Source organism: Notothenia rossii, assembly GCF_949606895.1.
Source record: "Notothenia rossii genome assembly, chromosome: 4".
Lineage (NCBI taxonomy): Eukaryota > Metazoa > Chordata > Actinopteri > Perciformes > Nototheniidae > Notothenia > Notothenia rossii.
The window spans coordinates 9,633,950-9,655,716 of NC_136902.1; the positions used below are offsets into that span (position 1 = coordinate 9,633,950).

The following is a 21,767-nucleotide window of genomic DNA, read 5'->3' on the forward strand; positions in this document are numbered from 1 at the left end:
ATCGTCCATACTGACAAATCTCAACACCTATTAAGCATTTGCATGAAATGTTGTACGACTATTGTCTTTGGAGATACACTGACAATCTCCAATGTTTCTCCAATAAGGACTTTGGAAAATGACTGGAGATGGGACAGATGTGGGATCAGAAAAGGGAGTAGGTTATGTATTTTAAATATTTCTCTAAATAGAAGATGGTACAGCAGTGGATGTTGTTTGTTTTTAGCTCATCCCTGTTACTCATGCCCAACTAAACGCCTCCTGGCAAAGAGTCAGTCATTTGTTTGACATTTGGTTACATTCCTCCTCAAATATTAGGGGGATTGTCCTTGTTCAAATGAATATCACCAACAAGATGATCTGTAAAACTTAAATGTTTTGTCAACATTTATTATTAGGATTTCATTTAATCCAATAGGCCTAATGTTAATCAACAATGGCTTGGTCTTGTTCATTTAATTGAAAAACATCTCCTCCATTATTTGTGATGTGCTTTTGCCTTTCAGCCCTTTTGTGAAGGATGTCTGGAATTAAGTATTGCTTGTTGGTCTTGATCTGATGGGGCATGATCGTATATCACAGAGGACTCTTGTTTGCCATTGTGGCCTGGCAATGCGCTGTGTACCATCAGTCAGACCAAATCAATATGCAGCCTGGCGGATGCGGTTGTGCATGTAAAAGATAATTATTTAACTTTGTTTGTTTTGACAAAGACTGCATCTCTCATATCGCTCAATATAAAATCAGCATTTAAGAATTTAAACTCCTATGCAGCATCGAACAGATTTATTTCTCTCTCTCTCTCTCTCTCTCTCTCTCTCTCTTTATACCTACAGGATGTTGGGATTGTTGTTGTTTACTCATTCTGGTCTGTATCATTATTTTCAGTTGGTCATCCAGCTAGAAAAACACAATCCTCCGAGTCCGGTGACATACCTGGCTTACTGTACATGAATGACATGCTTCCTTTGCTTTACAATACATCTCTGAAAGCCCATACTTCCTGTTCGGTGCACAGCCATGAAATAATAATCCCATTTATTTTAACACTCTAGTCATGCACAGTAGACATGGAAAGAAAATTGGAATTGACACATTTAGGTGTTTTCACTGCGCCATTATGGCTCATGACAGGAGTGAATATAATACACTGGAATTGACTTCATGTGTGTTTACCTCTGCAGTTTCAATTCAGTTCAAGACAGGAAGATCAATAAAGGGATAATAGACCCGAATACAGTTTTGAGTTAATGCTCAGCGGACAACCTGCATGCATGCACCACATGCAGGTCACATTTGTTTTATGGTGCGCTCTATACATTGCATTCATTGGATATGAAGTGACCATTTCCTTCTCTGGATGTAAACATTGAATTGAACATTGAACAATTTGCTAAATCATCTAAAGGCAAGATATGACTTCAATGTGCTTTTGGAGAACATAGGGAACATAAGAAAAAAATATAATCGCAGCATTTGCTCTGGTGGTGATAAACATTCTCTGTGTGAGCCATCCCTTCATCCTTATCATCATACCTCATGAATTCCCACCACTTGTCTAAAATTGGACACCCTGGTGAGTCTGCCTACTGCAGCCCTTCCTCCCCCTCGCCTCCCTCCCTCTCCCTCAGCAGGGTAACCCACCGGACAAATATAAACCTGCGTGTGATTCAATAATCAAAAGACGGGGATTATTCTCATTTAGGGGACGCACGGCTCTCTAGATGTTGGTTGCCATGGATTTCTCTCAAAAGCTTTTTTTGTATAATGGCACACCCACTTCTGATGTCATTGTTACAGGAGGGGGAGAGGATGGAGTTGAGAGAGAGGGAGGGCAGAGGGAGGAGAGGAAGGAGGGAGGGATGGAGGGGAGGCAGCCTGTTGCTCATGATCATCAAATAACCTCACCGTACTCCACACGCATAGTGCCTGTGTTCGGATGGAGCAGGCGCTGAAAACACATTTCTTTCTTCATGTGCATTCTTCTCTGTGCCTTCAGCAAAACTAACAGCTGCTCAGGAACTGAATCTGGAGCACAGTGAGTATTTTCATTTCTATTTTACAATACTGTGCGTATGTTGTACATTAAGACGCACACTCTAAGGGACACTTTGAGAGTTTGTCACATGCTGCGCAGCGTTTGTTTCCACAGCAAGAAGTTGGAAATGACAGGGCTGACTGACATTTTCTGCTGATTTCCTAAGGGTTGATATGAGGGAAATGGTTTGTTTATCATGTCTTTACTTAGTGCGTGTTACAGTAGATAACCACCTTCATGTATATGGTTTTGTTTCCACTTAAAAACAAATCTGATCTATGCAAGCATGCAGTGCTTCTGACTGTCATTTAATATTCTGACAGAAGAAGGGACCACTTCGGATTAAAAGTGGTATTGATTTATTTAATTTTTGTATTTAAACCTATCTTCAACATGTCACTAACATACATTTCTACGTAACATTAAGCTGTCTTTGGCTCTTTTTCTGTTGTACCTTTCCCCTCTGTGGGACTAATAAAGGTATTAGAACAGTTATTTGCGGATGAATACCCTTACTCTACTACACCATGGTAACAAGACACTTCATTATGATCTGTCAACATTTACCGATATTTCATCGGATAAAAAAGGTCCACTGCTGCAAAGACACATTTTCGTAACTATTCATTAATGCAGAGTTTAAACTAGCTGCAACTTAAAACAATAATGTAAAAGGCATAGTCACTTTTCAATCTGAGAGCCACTTTAAGTCCTCAAACAGTGATTCAGTGCCGATGTTATGTTTCCGTAAGTGGTCATTTTCAGTACAGCACATGGTGTCTCTTTGAAGATTATGCCCCATAATGTGATTATAGTTCCACAACGCAAATGGCTCTTTCACTTTGGATCGGTGATATATGATACTTGATACTACATCATTCTCTCTCCCTCCTCCAGGTAATTGTGACTGTAATGAGATGAACTAATTACTTTTTCCCGTTCTATCAGCGACCGGGCTGATTCTCCCCCACAAAGAAAGCTAACTAATTATAATCTGCTATTCCCAGGTGTCTCGAGGGAACCTGAGATACATATCATGAAGTGTCATTAAAACGGATTGAAGAGTCACTGTCACCAGCAACTCTATTTCCCAGGAGGACCGGGGTGTGACCACTCACAGACCTTTGCTCAAGGCTCAGAGTCAACACCAATCGAGGGATGGGTGTGCTTTGAAAATGTAAGTAGGATCAAGTTTTTTTCTATTTGTCCGCATTCAGGGTTTGAAAATATTTCCTCTCTCAACTGTGCTAAGGGTTACCAATCCACATTGAATTCTTTGAACCTTTTTCATTTGACATTTGTTTTCTGATTTTAAACACTATCATCTGCCATATCATGTGAAGACAAGACATGACTTCAATGGCAATTTGGAACAAAAGATCAGAAGCATTAAACAAAACACAACGGCTCTGATGGTGATACTCATTTCCTGTATGAGACATCCCTATCATCTAATATCCCGATTTCTGTCACAGCGTTCTGCCAAGACATTGAGGCTGGATATTTGATGCATATTTTGATGAGATTTCTTATCACTTTTTATCAATCCACTCCAAATTACAACTGTCACTTGCAACTTTTCTCATATGGCATGGACTGTCATTTTCTGTGTCTAGAAGTCTATACTTTTCTGCACTCAACATCAACACTTTACGCATCAAGTGGACTCTTCATTCTTTCCAGCCATCAAACAAAGCCAGACTGTAATCCCTGTGTGGTTATTGGTCTGTTTCCATTATTCCATCTCATAAAGCACTTCGTCACTGCCAGTGTAATGGTGTGAAGAGTTTTCCATCACCTGTCTTTGATCGGTTAGTGCCTGCATGTTTCTGTCACCTCATCCCGCAGAGATGTGCACTGAGTACCGCTGCAGAAAGCCTTTGAAACACTCGATCCAAAGTGACAGACAGTCTTCACAGCGATGAGGTGCCTGCACTCGCCCCGGCCTCAGCACCACTTTTATTATCAGCCTGTGAAAAATACATTCTATACATGATTTCAGATCTGCAGAAAAAAAGAGCATCAAAAGTGAAAATACACACAGACAATGCAGAGAACTTAATGTTATGCAATCTTTATATAATCAGCACATATGGTGAGTGTACAATCATCCACTCAGGCAGGACACATTTAAATAAACCGGGAATAGTCTGAAAAGGTGGAGAGGGGATGGTGAGATGTTTTGTACAGTAGGTTTATTACATATAGTCAAACAGAACAATAATTATTATTGTAGAGTTTGCTGGGGTTAGGAGGAGCAGTGCTGAGGCATAATGGGGAGCAGTGATGCAGATATGTTGGGATTTGTCCGGATGGCTCAGACTTTAGGGGGGATTTGTTCGGGTAGAATTAAACTGTCCACAGGAAATTACAGAGGTGTGATGCTTCTCATTTGCTCTTTGTTGCGGAAACATTTAATTCAAAAGTTTATCCTTTTTTAAGCATTTAAGGGGCCCTGTTGTGCTTTTTGGGGTTTCCCCTTTCCTCTAGTATTTTATATAGGTTTTATTGCATATAAATGGTCTGCAAAGGCTCAATTACCAAAGTTCCCTCCCGAGTTCACACCCCCCCCCCCCCCCCCCCCCCCCACCCCCACCTTAAAAAAAACTTAGTGACATCATTCTGTAACACCTGTGCTGCTATCGGTTAGCGCTTCAAGACACGTGTATATGGTTAGCTAAGGGGCGGGACTTCTCTAAACGATTGACCAATCACAACAGAGCTGGCCAGCTCACCAATCAGAGCAGACTGGGCTCTGGTTTCAGACAGAGGGTGAAAAGAGGTGCTGCAGCACAGGCAGTATGAGGAACATAAAGACCTTTTAAAAGCGTATTAAACATGTTACAGAAGGAGCACAACATATAAATATTCATCTGAAAATAAGCATAACAGGATCAATAAGATCATGCAGATATTTCAAGAAAAGGATAGCTCTTTTAGATGCGCTGCACTTTTTAAGCACATGTGTGGGTTGAAGTTGAAATGGTTAAGAACACAAAATAAACATGTTCATGCTAACATTGCTCATTATTTACATGTTGTTTGATATCCACAGCGTACTTCTCTGCCCCTCAGAAACGGAGAGCAGCGCAGTGTGGTGGACCACATCGAGAGTTAGGGAGACATTTACTGCCCCGGAGCGATTTCTTCTTCCAGGGATTTCAGTATGCATTAATGCCGCCCACTAACAACAACACAAAAATACATTTATGTTTACAACTATTCCTGCTGGAATTACTGTAAGAAAATGGCTTTTGCCATCGAACTGCTTCGGTCAGGCCTGACCTTTTCTAGGTTCCTGAGGGAGAGAGAGAATGAGACAGACGTCTCTGTGGTTTCAAGTCCATTTCTGCTAAAACCACCCTCTAATAGTCCATTGGAGAACAGTGAGTTGTTAAGGGAACAGGAGGAGAAATGTTATTGAGAATAAAGGGACATCGTGTGATCTGAATGGTCATTTAGCCTGCACAGTACTGAAGCATCTCAGTAAAGAGCGTTCTTCTACAACCATGCGTTACTGCTATGTTCATTGAATATGGTTCTTAGGTTGTGTACACGGAAATTAAGACGGCGCTCTAACAAGCTGTCACCGGAAGGCTAACAGCTGGTAAATATGCTTCACTCTAATTGTGAGTCTCTGAGGTTCAGACTTTTCCTCTGAAATACTGATCAGCCGCTTAATTACCATGTGTTTGTGTTTCACAGACTGAGTCGAGTTGAATTGCAAATCCTCCATTCAGAGATTCTGACTCTTTGCAAATCACGCATCCCATGTGCAGATATGCAGCCATAAATAGCAATGATTATTAATAAATTAACTATTCATGTCGATGTTCTTCAAAGAGGGAAAATATGCTATATGCCAGATTATAACAAAAAGCTAATATCCATATACAGTATATGTCTGCTGGAGCTGCTTCCTCTGAGACCGACTCTGGATAAGCGGTTGACGACGGATGGCTTATATCCATCTTGAATCCTAAATTATAACAATCCTTACTGAACCGGAATGTTCTACAAATTGCTCTGCATACAGAGCTTCTAAAGGCCTCATGGGGCTCATTAAATTAATTTCAATGAGTATTGGCGGTAGTGAAGCTCTCCAAAGACTCTCGAGGAGTGCACTGTGGGAAATGCATACTCAATGCAGTACGGCAACAGAGACTCGCAACCCTGTGAGTCACCAGGCAATCTGGAGAACATGCCCTGTGGCTTAGCTGTGATAACGCTGGCACAGAGAGAGGCCAGACCTTTGCCGATCTGGAGGGGGAGAACAGCCCTCGCTGTCTTTGCACTGCTTCATCTCTCCTTCCCAGATAGACTGCATCCCCAGAGGAGACATCAGAGCAGAGAAAAAACAACATGTTGAAAAAAATGCTCCTGCGACTGTACAGAGAGGCAAAAGCACAGTCGGTTTGAAGGCAAAGTGAGAAATCAAACTGCCTCAAGGGGTTAAGTGTGATTTAATCTAGAGGAAGAGCAGGGGAGGCTTGAGCACATGAGCACTGGTGATGCATTGTGGGCGTATCGATAACCTCCGCTGCATGCAGGAAGAATGTGAGAATCTACGGATTTGTAGAAGCAAAAAGGAGGGATTTTACACTGTTTGGATAAATGATTTTGATGCTTGTGTTTTGGTTGTGATGGACAATAACTGATCTCAAAATATGGAGAATGTGCAGATGTAAGGGTTTCCAAAAGAGACATATTCCTATCTAATAATGGCCAAAATCAGTTTGGGAGAGAAGATCTTGGGGTAGATTGCTTTAATTTCATGGGTGGAAAACGGTGCTGACTGTAATCAGCGCTCACTGAGGCTGACAGTGCAGGTGCCTAATAAGCATTCAGTGACACATCCATGTACCGTTTTAGAAAGTGAGGCCTCCCTCCTGACCGAGAATAGGTGGTGCTGCAAATCAAGGCAGTGACATTTTAATTCCTGACTTGCTAACCGGCCTCCCCCTAAATTACTGTAATTGATTAAATTAGTTTGGACACAGGCCACAAGGTCCTCACTGCACTGGTGACAAATCCCCACAGTAAACATGTTCTCCTTCCTTCTCTCTCCTATTTTTAGATGTATTTACTATGTAGATTATCTCTTTTTTTTTCAAAAACAGTGCAATGCCAAGAACAAACTATGAAAATATTGGTGAGTCAGAACACACCTTTTAGTGTATTAGAAAACCATGCAATACAATAGATTTAAAGGGGCCCCATTATGCTCATCCTCAGGCTCATGTTAGTATTTTCTGTCTGTACTGGGACATGTCTCCAAACTTTAATGTTCAAAAAGCTCTTTATTTTTCTCACACTGCCTGTGCTGCAGCACCTCTTTTCACCCTCTGTCTGAAACCAGAGCGCAGTCTGCTCTGATTGGTTAGCTGGCCGGCTCTGTTGTGATTGGTCAACCGCTTAGAGATGTCTCGCCCCTTACCCTATCACGTACAATGTGTTGGAGTGCTAGCCAATAGAAGCGAGAGTGTTACATAGTGATGTCACTATGTTAAGGAAGTAAACAAAGTTGTCCAATTGGGGCATTTCCGCCAGGGGAGTGTGTGGGAGAGAAATCTATTTTAGATGTTTGCCTTTGCAGACCATTTACATGCACAAAAACCTATACAACACATGTCGAAGCAACTTAAAATCAGCTGCGGTCTTAGAGTAAAAGGTGAGTTACGCAAATATGCAAAGGAACACAAAATCGATATAAAGTATTTTGAGATGTTCTTTTAACGCTTGCAAGCAGACACCTCCACCAAAGAGTGTGTCCTGTTCTGTCTAAAACAGACCCTCCTTATAGGAAGACATCAAAGGTTATTGACATTTCAATCATCATCATGTGAGGCCAGATGGTTTACCTCATGGCACAACACTGTATGCTAAAACTCACACCCCACAAAGAACAATGGGATACACAGATAACCCCCAATCGTAAACTCCTTCCACTCATCCTCTCTTCCTGTAGTGTCATAAAAAACCCTTGCAAAGACATCTGTTATCATACATTTCCAGGCATCACTAGTTACATTACATTAGGATTACACTCTATTAAGCTTTAATACCATATGTCATATTTGCCATAAGTCACACCACAGGAAAGGAAATACTCCAAAAAGCATAATAGGGCCTCTTTAATGCTGTAAATACCCTGGACATATCTACATGATTGTGAGTCAGAACACACCTAAACCAACACCTTTTAGTGTTTCTGAAAGCCGCCCAATACAACAGAATTATAACACGTAACCAGACATTTTAGTGTTTAATTATAGCTTCCTCTGTGTCTGCACAAAACCGTTACATCAGTGAATTATCCAACAACAGTCAGGACAACATCAGACACATTGTTTATCTCCAGGCCCCAGTGGGTAACAGCTGTTTGTGCAGACTGTTGGGAATGAAATTGTTTTCCCTGGTTGCCTGATGTACTTAGATCAGTGATCATGTGTAATTGCGCATAACTGACATGTTCATAGTGCTAAGATAATGGCACTTGGCATGTTTGTTTTTCTAATAAGATTGGGGGCTGTAGGTATTGAAGCTTAACTCAATTCAAGTCTGCGCACCCATGGGAGCGATATGTCTTAATTTTGTTTGGAGCACACCATCCTTGTTTTGATTCAACATTTGAAAACTATTTACAACCCTCTTGTTGACACTTAGTGATGTAATCTTTAGGACATTTTGGGAAATATGCTTGATAGCCGTCTTGCCAAAAGTGACATGAGCACACTGTAAAATGTTTGGCTGTAAAACTACAGTAAATTACTGGCTACTAGTTGCATGGATTTCACAGTAATTTACTGTAGATATTTTACGGTAAATTAGAATAAAAGTACAACTAAATACTGTGACTTTACAGTTGCCATGCCCATGGAATTACTGTGATATAGAGCTGTGGTATTATGGTACCTTGCTGTACATAAATTACAGTAATTACCTGTATTTTTACACTTTTACTGTAGAAGTAGCGCAACACATTAGCCAGTAATTTACTGTAAATATAAAAATGTAAATAATACGATATTATATTGTACATCTGACTAGTTAACTGGGATTTTACCATAACTACACAATTCAATCAGCTCAATCAACAAAGAAAAACAAAGAAAATGCACATTTTAACTTTGTATTACTCCATTGAAGTGCAAAATACATTTCAGTCTTGGACATGTTACGGCCCCAACCTCTATCCGCGGTAGTGGCTCGTGCTGAGACCCGCAACATGAAAGAATACACGCAATAACTGGTACTTGGTAACGAGCATTTATTGATAATCAGCCGTTTGCTCACACAAGCGAAACGGGAAACAAAAAGAGGTCTGGAGGACTAGCCAAAAGGAACAAACAGAAGGAGGGAACCCGAGCCAGCCACACCACGGGCCGTAGGACCCAGAGCTCCCCCCCCCTGACCAGAAATCAATTATAAACCCTGTGGGAAACAAAATAAAGCCGCGAAAACTGGACTACCAGGTCCTCCAGGCTAAACATAAACACATCTGCAAAAATATGGCCTACAGCTCAAAATGGCAAAGAGGTATTCTGAGGAGAGTGTCTCCCGGCGTTAGGATAGGCAAGACATCCTTCTCCTCCAGCTTCTCTTTATATATACACGGCTGAGTGGAATTTGGAACACCTGAGACGGAGCCAGGGGCAGACCAGGGCCCTTTCTCATTTCTCTAACTCCCCTCCTCGACTCCTATCCTCGAGACTTAGTCCCGCCCACAGGAGATGCGAGCGGAGGAGCCGAGGAGGGGAACCGAGTAGAGAGGAGGGGAAGCAGCAGGCGGTTAGAGAAATGAGAACTCCTCTCCTCTGAGCGGTCATTTTAAAGAGACGTCCATTAATGATGACAGGAGGCACAGCAGCCCTCTGTCTGATGGACAGATGTGTTCATGACGACTTATATATTTACTTTTAATTCATTCCGGTGCGGTATAATGAGACAATAACAGGCTACAGATGCGGACACACACACACACACAAACACACACACACACACACACACACACACACACACACACACACACACACACACACACACACACACACACACACACACACACACACACACACACACACACACACACACACCGAATATATATGTATATATTTTTTAATATATACAATTTCAGAATCAAACAGAGCACTCTCATAATAACGTAACAAAATCAGAGACTGGATATATCCCCCCCCCCGCTCTCTCTGGTCGCTACAATGAGGAAAATTAATTACGGGCCAAAAGTTTTATTTACAAGTATTAAAAGTAAGCAGAGGACACCAAACCAACTGCAACTGAGACCTGTCTGTCCGCCGCGTCTACGCACACACTGTACCACACACACACCTACACACTGCACCACACACACGCACCTACAGCTAACAGCCTAACAGCCGTTGTGTATTTTATTATTTGAAGCACTAAATGGTCTTAGAAAAATATCGACTCTTTGTTTGTAGATATCTACTAAACTAAAGCAAATAAAGAGAGTAGTTCTCACTCTAAAAATCGCGTTGCGATGAAAGCAGAACAATAAAATAATATTCAGGGGATGCATGCAGAGCTGTCATTGGCTGAGATAAGTCCGGCCATGCGTCACGACTCTTTAAAACATCTCTGTTCCCGGAAATGCATCTACGAAGGAGCCGTGGAGGACCGTGGAGGAGCGTGGAGGACCCATCAGTGTATCCTCGGTTATAGCTCCTCCAGAGAGCCTCCTCGACGCTCGATCCTCGGTCCTCGAAATGCATTTAGAGAAATGAGATGTCCTTCAACATGGCGCGCTGAAATTCATTTCCGGGTCACTACTGGAGGACCGAGGAGTCGAGGGTTGCGTTCCAATAGTCCATTTAGCTTAGGAACCTTCCTAACCAAGTGAAATTACCCGGAAGTACGTCAGTGGCAGCCATGTTAAGTGCCGTTCCGATTCTCCAAATGAAAGGAAAGGAGGTTTCAAACTTCCTTTATAACCTCCTTTAGCTTAGGAACCACTGGACCTCCCTAACCGAAAGGAGAGGAGAAAATGCTGCCCCACAATGCCTTGCAGCCGCAGCATTAGCGTCACACAACAGTCGGCCGTTCACGGAAACAAACGATTATGACGGAGAAATGATATCATGAATGTTACGGTGCTTATTAAGCATTTTAAAACGTATGTGGTAAGTTGCCAAAGTGCTTTGTTTTGAACGTTCATCAGTATTATAATCAAAAAGAGAAATATGAACGTTAGTTTTTACTGAAATGATCAAATAAAGTAAACATTTCACTGAGCTGTGTGGGGTTTGTTCAACTTTTAAAAGATGTTTGAATGGTGATATACACAGTGATAGATGTTAAGGACTAACGTTTATAATAAATACATTTGTATTGATCTTAAGATATTTTCATACAATCATAAGTATTGGGATAGTTTGTATTAATGCGGACCGGAGGGAGAGGGTGACGAGCATAAATTTCACTTTCCTTTTTTATTTCCATTACAACTTTGGTCATTAAGAATATGTTTCTCTGTTGTCCACGTTCATAAAGCATAAAGCAGCAGCATCAGAGCACGGTGCAGAGTCTCTAGATGAGTCCTTCGTTCTTATTAAACATCCATGTAGTCCGTTGTATAGAACACTGTAGTTTCCATAGTTTCACCACAGCAGCAGACGCACGCAATGACGTCCGCTGGCGCATCATAAACACGTCAGGTAGTGAAAGTGCATTCGGATTCTCTAAAGTACCGCAGTCTCTTCTCCTGTCCTTTTGAATTCTCCTATCCACTATCCCTTAACCCCGTGACGTTTCACTCAGAGGTCAAGGAATAGGAGATAGGGTTAGAATTTAGGAGGTGATTTTTGGATTACCGGAATGCAACCGAGGAGTCGAGGAGGGGGATTTGATGAAATGAGAAAGGGCCCAGGTGCACCTGCACAGCAGGGAGACAGAAAAGAAAACAAGGAGGGCAGCACATGTCTACACCATAGCCGTGGGAACATGTTTCAAATGGGGGGTGCTGTGGGGATGACACCAGGGCTGGTTCTGACCAATGTGCTGCTAGGCAAGATTTTAGCTGGCAATGAAAAACCTCTACAAAAGACCAATACACTGCAAAAAGAGAAATATATTGACATGGTGCACAGCTTATATAACAAGGCTTCAAATTTATTATATATTATAACATGTTTTAATTGGGGGGGTGGACTTCACATCCTCTCGGGGGGTCCGGGGGTACCCCCCCGGCAAGATTTTTTTAACATTTTAAAGTAAAATGCTTCAATTTGGTGCACTTTGAGCGCCCAATTAGAGACTGATCTAGGGGGTACAACTCTAAACACCCATATGAAAAAGATCGGTTTGCATTTTATTAATCAAATAAGTAGGTATGTGAACATTTCCAATAACCTACCATAGCCAATAACAAATACATGTAACTTATTTTATTTGTGTTGTTCATTCATATATTATTTTACCAGTTAACATTTATTTATTTATGTATATTTTAAAATCTCTCCAGTTTTAAACAATATTTTTGGTTTACTGTCCTATAGTATACATTGGAATGATTTCAAACCTGTTTTTATTTATCCTAATAATTATAAAGGTGTGCCTTGGAAATATTTGTTTACATAAATTGTGATCAAAACGTTTGAGACCCACTGAGATAACTTCGACTAAAGTGAACTATCTAAGCCCTCAGAGTCCTTTACCTCACTGAGCCTCTCAGTCTGACAGGAGAGGACTCTCCCTCCACATTATTGTAGAAACAGCTTCTTATATCCGTTAGCGCAGCAGAAGCTAACAACAATCCCCGCCGGTACCGCGGTATCCCCTCTCTCTATCTCTCTCACTTTGGCTGTGAGCTGCGGGAGCCTGCTAAGCCAACATCCCCCACTTTCATCACTTACAGCGCCCATCGTACAGGGCAAATGGAAAATGTAACCGGGGTGAAAAGGGTGTTATCTTTACTTAATTATGAATGTTGTTACATCAAGGCTGAAAATTCGTTTTTTTTTTATTATATCTTGTGGAAGTGCAGATCCCCTGTCCTCCACCAGGGGGTGCTGCAGCACCCTCAGCACCCCTACTTCCCACGGCCCTGGTCTACACAGACATCCACTCGAAGTTAACCATTTTTGAAGAATGTGCTGACATGCGGGTTTAAATTGCCATGCCTCTTTTTGGCTTTCGAGCCCGTCTCAGGGTTAATGTCCAGGAAGCACCTGAAAACAATAAGCCAAGACAACAATTTCAATTTTACATAGATTTATATGTTGCATAGTTTATTTTAAGGCACATGCAGTGATGCCCCTTTCAATTTAAGTAAATCATGGTAATATTTTACAGTGCAGTTGAATGGACCCACATCTCTCATCAAACTACTTGTGTATGTCAAACTTTTCCTTTCACTTTTTGTCCACATAAACCAGTAAATGTAGACTTGCATGTTAGAAAAAGCTAAACTAGGTATTTGTTTAAAAGAGGCCAAATTACACTTTTTGGGGGTTTCCCTATCCTGTAGTGTGTTATAAAGGTTTTTCTGCATATAAAGGATCTACAAAGGCTACAATCCCAAAGTTCCCTCCAGAGGAATTAGCACAAAATACAAATATGAACCTGTAAATGAACATAAAAGAACCGCTTTAAAAATCAACCTTTAGTTCCCATGGATCAGCACTGAATTTCCAGATCTATAATAATGTTTGTGTTATGATTGCACATCTTATTATTGTATAATTGTACCTTAAATCTGGCTTGATATGTTGTTAAGCCATTGAATAACCTTTGTTTACAATAAACACAGAAAGTTTTAATCACAGGAATAAGTTTAGTTTTCCGCCATCACAATCAGTATGCAGTGATTTAATGCAAATTAAAGCCAAACTTAGTACCAAAAAGCTTTTTCAGTGATATAGTATTACTATAATAATATGCTATGATATTATTGTTCACCATAACAAATTGGACATGCTCTTTGTGGTTTAATATTTCAAGCAGTGGGTGGGTTGCTCTGCAGGCAGAAATTGCATACACATTTCTTCATAAAATGACAAGTGGCTATTAGTATTAAAATGACAACAATCTAAGTGCCTTCTACTGCAATAATGTGGGATTGTGCTACTACTCAGTCTCGGCTTATAGGTCCCACGTCATGGCCATTTCTACTGATCATAATTCCTTTGTTGAGGTCTACTAAAATAAATGTATACTGTGCAATGTTCCAAACTCACATTGGTTTCTCATACAGCATCTCTGTATAGTAGCCTATGTGTATTCACTCTGTGTCCTAAACGGCTTGTTGGAGCTCCTGCCCCCGCCTCCCTGTGAGCCCAGTGTGCTCTGATTGGTCGGGACGTTGCGAGGCTTGCTGCTCAGTGAGCTGGCTTACTGGTGTGGTTTCCGGGTTGGCGATACAGCGGGAAACTCATTCTGAGCACACACAAACACTCACAGCCGAAGTCAAAACAATAAGTGTGGCTTGATATTGAGTAAGAAAAAGATTTATAACGCTGTGAGAATGGGTCTGCGGAGAGCATTTCTCCGCCATCCCAACTCGCCTATTACCAACCAGGGAGCTCGATGCAAGTCAATGGGACTCCCTGTTAGATGAAAATGTAAGCTAAAGGTCCTGGTGTGTGAGGAGCTCCGCGGATTGGTCCATTTTGGTTTCGGGAACCGCATGACTGGAAAAGGAGAAATCTCCAACGAGGCGTTCTGGGGCAGCATAGACAGGTCTTTTCTGTGTTAGAGTTTTACTCGCTACAGGGTGTACTTTGAGGGTTTGTGACTCTGCAGACCGTTTACATGCAGAAAAAGCTATAACACACAAGGGGACGGGTAATAACCAGAAGAGCATGACATGGGACCTTTAAAGGGTAACCACTGTAGATGTTTTAATGGTGTGATATTGAAGAAAACAGTGTCGGTATGGCTCCAACATGAAGGTATCTATATTTAGATTTCCAATATGTTATTTCCAGCGCATGGCAAAGTTCAATCCATATTTGTGAACATGAGCTACTCTCTATCAATGCCAGAAAATGGAATGTCAAAAAGTATGAAGTCTGGAGCTGTTTGCCTCGAAGAAAATGAATGGGAAACCACCAAGTTTTCTTTTCATTCACAAATGTGCTTTATGCTATTGTATTGATCTCTGTTTGAAACACTCACAACATTCCCTTGGTAGCTTGTATGGATCAAATTCATCCATACCGTTTCTCACAATGAATTGAATTCTCTAAGGACAATTCTCTGTTTGAGAACTATAAGTACTTGGTTATTTAAAAATGTTTGACTTATCGTGCTGTTTTTAGATTTGGGAGAGAGATGTTTATGTTAACCTGCAGTTTTTTTAAAATGTTTTAGACCGTAAGAATAACATGTATGACTGTTGTACTTATTTATGATAAGAAACACAAATAAGGACACAGCAGTGTTGATGAGATGCTGGTACCAACTAATAAAATAGCAATAATAGTAAAAACAATCATTAAAAAAAAGGATAAAAGTCAACAGGATCCCTTCAAATATTTCAGATAAATATGTTGACAGTCCAATGCTTATTTTATTTTTTTAAATGAGGCATGGTTTCCATTTAACTCCCACTGTCAAGTTGACCACATCAAATCTGCTTCACTGTTTTTTATATTACTTCATGTGTAATCCTTCTCTGTTTCCTGTGAAGGTGTTGGTGTGATGGTGTCAGATTGAGCCCCGGGATGTGAGTGGACCAGTAAACATGACCCTGCTGGCGGGCGATGGCTCCGACTACGACTATAGTGCCCTGAGCTGCGCCTCCGATTCCTCCTTCAACTGCCCTCCCCTTCACGAGGAGGAGGCCATAAAGGGAGCTTTCTACAAGAGGGCGCAGAAAGCCCCTGACCCCGGCTCCGTCCACGAGGAAACTCTCCTGTCCAGCGCCCGAAAGCTCTACGCCATCATCAATGTGGGAGGCCTGCGCTACCAGCTGCCCTGGACCACGCTGGAAGACTTCCCCCTGTCCCGCCTGGGCCAGCTCCACCTCTGCAGCAGCTTTGACGAGATCATGTGCATCTGTGACGACTACGACGTCACGCACAATGAGTTCTTCTTCGACCGCAACCCCTGTGCCTTCAGGACCATCCTGACCTTCCTGCGGGCCGGGAAGCTGCGATCCCTCAGGGAGATGTGCGCCCTTTCCTTCAGGGAGGAGCTGCTGTACTGGGGGGTTCCTGAGGAGAGCCTGGAGTGGTGCTGCAGGAGGCGTCTGCTGCAGCGAGTGGAGGAGGTGGAGGCCATGGAGAGGGCGGAGGAGGAGGAGGAGCTCCTGGAGGACATGATGGAGACGGACAGTGGACACATGGAGCGTGCAGCAGAGACCAGAGTCAACAGGTGCATGAGCCAACTCAGAGACATGGTGGAGAGGCCGCACTCAGGCCTGCCGGGGAAGATCTTCGCCTGTTTGTCCGTTCTGTTTGTCACCATCACTGCCGTCAACCTGTCCATCAGCACCATGCCCGCCATGAGGGAAGAGGAGGAGGCGGTGAGTAGAGAATCACATCTACCTAATGGTGTCACATGTTTAAAGGTCACCTATTATGCAAAATCCACTTGTTCATGTCTCTTCTACATCAACATGTGTCCCCTCTGTGGAAAGAGATTCTGAAAGTTTCAGGAACAAAGATTCTCTCTCTCTTTGTTCTGATCCATTTATATAAAAACCTGTCGGAAAATGAGCCGATCAGATGTTGGCCACTTTATGATGTCATAACGATTTTTTGGCTTGTGTAACCATTAGCCAATCACCAACCATGGTAACCCCCCCCCACACACACACACACACACACACACACCTTATCACCTGAATCTCCTCCTAGAGCACCATGGTGTTCTTTTTAACCAAATCTCTCTCAGAGGGGCGTGGGGAGGGGCTCCTTATTTTTAATCTAAAGTAACAGACAGAGAATCAGCACTTTTGAAACAGAGGGGATTATGGGATGCTGATGAACAGTTTGGTATTTGGAGCCAAACACTTCGGAGACATGTTTTGTATCTGAGACCTATAATATATTGATGAAAAACAGTATAATAGGGGACCTTTATCATTTATAATTTGGGGATAGATCAAACAAATCAATCAATCAAAATACTTTATTAATCCCAGGAGAAATTAGGTTTCCTGACAATTAAACCATATATAAAAAATAATGTGGTCCTCTGCTCGGAGATTCGGACACACACACCTGCCTGAAATGCTTCCATTGGTCTCCTTTGTTTACTTCAGTAACAAAGTGACATCACTATGTAACTCTTGCGCTTCTATTGGCTATTACTTCAACATAGGCTAAGGGGCCGGACATCTCTAAGCGGTTGACCAATCAAGGAAGTTGGATCAAATTTAGTAATATGATTAATCTGTGTAAATGTTTACGAGCGTCACAAGTTAACGCCTTACCATTAAAACCCCTTCATTTAAAATATCACGAAAAGGGTTTTCACATCAGTTAGGGAAAAAATAAATGGAGACAGGACTCAACACAACTCCATTGTCTGTTGAGGATTTGTCTTTCAGGCATGAAAATGAATATTTGAACCCCATGCTGTGTTGGGATTGGCTTTGTCTGAGCTGTATTCAGAAGCTTAACTGAGGTTAATTGATGTGTAATTTTGAAAAGCAGTCATTAGAGAATCCTAATGATGGCATGTCCCAGCTGTCATGTCATTTAAAAAACCCTCACAGCGAGAAAAGGGCGACTGCTGAGAGTGCAGGTTGTTCTGCCAGATTAGAGAAAAATATTTAAAGAGCGTGCTTTTATTATTATGTTTCACTCCTAACCATAATTAGCACATAGCTGCATCAAAGGAAAATGGAATATTAGAGCCACACACATTTGATGAATTTATTCCTCTGGATGGAAGTGCAGAGGAGCTGCCACCACTTTACTTTCTATTTCAAAAACATGTTTTAGTGGTTTTCAAATGTTCCACTTTCACTCCTTGTCAGGGAATCAAGTGCCGGTACTGCATGTGTGGTAGTGTCGGTGGGCGGAGGGCAGCACCAAATCTCAACGGTTTTTATTTGAGAGTTACTCCTAGCCACATTTCCTGATGCTGACTCAACATTAACATCCAGTAGGCCTGCTTTTACTGTTGTAGTGGGGCTCTCTAAGTTGCACTTGGTCATAGGGCTTCTTTGGCTGCAATGAAATGTGAGATGAGTAAAACATTATCTCCTTTACAATCAGAAAGTCACTCAGCTAACCAGTGATGGGTGTTCTGGAAAATGTAAAAAAAATGAAAGCAATACAAGGACTACACTTAAATGACCCGATAATGCTCATCTTCAGGTTCATATTTGTATGTAGTGTCTCTACCGGGACATGTCTCCATGATTTAATGTCCAAAAAGCTTTTTATTTTTCTCATACTGCCTGTGCTGCAGCACCTCTTTTCACCCTCTGTCTGAAACCAGAGCCCAGTCTGCTTTGATTGGTTAGCTGGCCGGCTCTGTTGTGATTGGACAACCGCTTAGAGATGTCCCGCCCTTTAGCTTATCACGTACAATGTGTTGGAGTGCCAGCCAATAGAAGAGCAAGTGTTACATACTGTCAATGGCGTTTTTATATGTAGAAAAGTGATGGGGCACGAACAACTTAGATGTGTATATAAGCTTCTGGTGCTTTTTTAAACACGTAAACAAATAGCTGTAGGCTATCCATGGGGGAGGGGGGGGGGGGCAAACACAAGACACTCATCACCAAGGTCACAATATCAATCGATCCAGCAGAGCAATAACACAGAAGATCAATCAGTGTTGCATTAAAAGTGTGAGAACAGGTTTCCTGCAGTTATCAGGTGCTTGTACAGATCCACTCAAACCATGTCCTCCTCTGTGGGAGTTTCATAATCATGTTTTACCTCGATGTGCACTGCGCTTAAATATCTCAATGCCATTCTGTACTTTCTTTGAAATGCTTGGAAAATGTTCTGCCACATTTTGAATAAGCATCGTTAGTCAGAAAAAAGGCAAAACTTTTAAGAAAGCTTAATCATAATTCATGAAAAATAACTGTAATGAACATGAGGTAATAGGATCTATGTTTTTATGGCAAACCTGATATATTTAATCAAATGTACCAACTGAATACATTTTGCTAAAATGTATGTATCGATTCTGTTTAGGATTTACTTGAATACATTTTATATTTTATACATTCTATTTTTACAATAGCAATGAAATAATCAGGAATTTAAACCATATGTATTCTTTATTTTTACTAAACTGTGCCTTGTATGTTATTTTTGTTAAAATATTTGCCATTTATCCACTACAAGGACATGCCATAATTCAAATAATCAGTATTCAGAAATGGTTGGTTAGGAAGATGATTCACTTTGTGTGAAATGCTGCAGCGAAGTGCTCATTGCTCCTGTGTTTCACAGAGCGGTGGTTCCCTCTAGTGACTGCAGCCTCCACTCACACATCCTGATCCTCACCATGCTCTCTCCACTGTCTCTCTCCACCAGGGAAAATGTTCCCAGATGTGCTACAACATCTTCATCGTGGAGACGGTGTGCGTGGCCTGGTTCTCGCTGGAGTTCACCTTGCGCTTCATCCAGGACCGCAGCAAGCTGGCGTTCCTCCGGCACCCCCTGAACCTGATCGACGTGGTGGCCATCCTGCCCTACTACATCACCCTGGTGGTGGACAGCACCTCCAAAGGGGAGAAGAAGCTGGGCTCTGGGAACAGCTACCTGGACAAAGTGGGCTTGGTGCTGCGCGTCCTGAGGGCGCTGCGCATCCTGTACGTGATGCGGCTGGCGCGCCACTCTCTGGGCCTGCAGACTCTGGGGCTGACGGCCCGGCGCTGCACCCGGGAGTTTGGACTGCTGCTGCTCTTCCTGTGTGTGGCCATCGCACTGTACTCCCCCTTACTGTACTTGATTGAGAATGAAATGGCCGCAACGCAGGAGTTCACCAGCATCCCTGCGACCTACTGGTGGGCCGTCATCACCATGACCACAGTGGGGTACGGGGACATGGTGCCACGGAGCATCCCGGGACAGGTGGTGGCTCTGAGCAGCATCCTGAGCGGGATCCTCCTCATGGCGTTCCCCGTCACCTCCATCTTCCACACCTTCTCCAGGTCCTACGTGGAGCTGAAGCAGGAGCAGCAGAGGGTTCTGCAGCGGAGGACTCACTTCCTGCTGAGGGGCCGCATGGCCGGCCTCGGCAGCAACCTCTCCTTAGAGAATGACATGAGGTTTCCTATAAGGTCGTCTGACAGGCACGACTGATTGAATAATTTAAACGTTGACTTTAACTAGATGTTACATGTCAACAGATTACACATAATAGTATTAGGTTAGTTGAACAAAATAGTAATACGTTTAAATTACAAATATTAAGTTCAAATATTAGGTTCAACTTAATATTATTGCTTTCAACTGACCTAATACAATTATGTGTAATCTGTTGACAAATTACGTTTATTCAACGTCAACGTTTACATTTTCTGTGGATGGACAGGGAAGGACATGCAACTGGGATTGGGATAGGAGAAGTCTGAGAAAGAGAAAACAGAAGTAGAAAGGAATATAGATAGAAGGGAGGAAGGAGCAGTCTTTATAAACAAGATCCAGAAAGGAAAAGGGTCATTTTTCTTTCCAGAAATGCAGACATGCTGTGTAGCAGTGTACTTTTGGAGAGGATTGGAGTATTAAATACATGTTTCTATCAAAAAAACTTCTAACATGCTCACATAATATCAAATAACAGTCCAATTTACAGACTAATAATAATGCATTGTATTTGAGGGCGACTCTCACGACTCCCAAGCACAGCCTACAATTAATAGATAACACTATAAACAGAAAGAACATTATAAACCGTACAGCAGGGCTATTCAATTAGTTTAGAATGGGGGCCGGTTGATGAAAATGATCCAAAGCAAGCGGGCCGGGAAAAAGATGGCTTGAAATATGAGCAATCATATTAAGAGCTCCAGATACAGTGAATACTACAGCAGCATAGTGGAGTGCATATATTGTGTTTAATTACATCAAACAACAAAGCCCCAAGGCCTTTCTAGATCGAAATGACAAGTTCAGAACTCAGTAGGCCGACATGTGACGCTAATTTAACCATCAACATTTCATTTCATTTGATTTAGGTGAAATTATCTAATCATTCACGCAGAGATGCAATAAATGACAGGAGTTGTCACTACAGTAGCTAGAAGGTGGGTTCGAAACCCGAGCCCGCTGACGTTTTCAGGCAATGTCTTCCCCTCTGGAATAAAGGCACTCTGGCCAAAAAAAAATCTTTAAAAAATAAAAAATAGATTACTTTTAACATTATACTCAAAGGGCCAGTAAATATCACCCTGGGGCCGGATTTGGCCCGCGGGCCGCCAATTGAATAGCCCTGGTGTACAGCATTTAAGAATACCATTGACGTATAGTGTCACAACAATCTTATTTTGAAATGCATTGTAAATCAGACATGTGAAATACGTATTTGAGATTTAAAAGATAAGGTTTGGATCACGTATGATCCAACAACATAGTGATGTTTTAATCTCTGATGTCTCCAAACGTTTAAATGGATTTAGTGGATTTGTTGATGTCATGTTCTCCTGGGAGTTCACCAGTGTCCCGTAAAGGAAGATGCTTTCTGCTTCTGTTAAGTCCCAAAGGTTAAATACTCCAATGTGACCCCTTAATCCACTGATTATTTTCTAAATGACTGTGCAAACTCTGAGGAT

At 41.9% G+C, this 21,767-nt stretch overlaps 1 protein-coding gene across 2 annotated transcripts; it reads left to right on the forward strand.

The window, feature by feature from the left end:
- The first annotated feature begins 1,917 nt into the window (after window positions 1-1,917).
- On the forward strand, window positions 1,918-21,308 carry kcng1 (potassium voltage-gated channel, subfamily G, member 1). 2 transcript variants are annotated; one of them, XM_079677245.1, is made up of 4 exons: window positions 1,918-2,038; window positions 3,046-3,215; window positions 15,708-16,544; window positions 19,528-21,308. In XM_079677245.1, exons 3-4 carry the CDS (start codon window positions 15,762-15,764, stop codon window positions 20,296-20,298), a joined length of 1,554 nt encoding a protein of 517 aa, XP_079533371.1. In that variant the 5' UTR covers window positions 1,918-2,038; window positions 3,046-3,215; window positions 15,708-15,761; the 3' UTR covers window positions 20,299-21,308. The 2 variants fall into 2 exon arrangements, with proteins under 2 accessions (XP_079533371.1, XP_079533372.1); XM_079677246.1 differs by lacking the exons at window positions 1,918-2,038; window positions 3,046-3,215 and adding an exon at window positions 10,857-11,192.
- The last annotated feature ends 459 nt before the right edge of the window (window positions 21,309-21,767 follow it).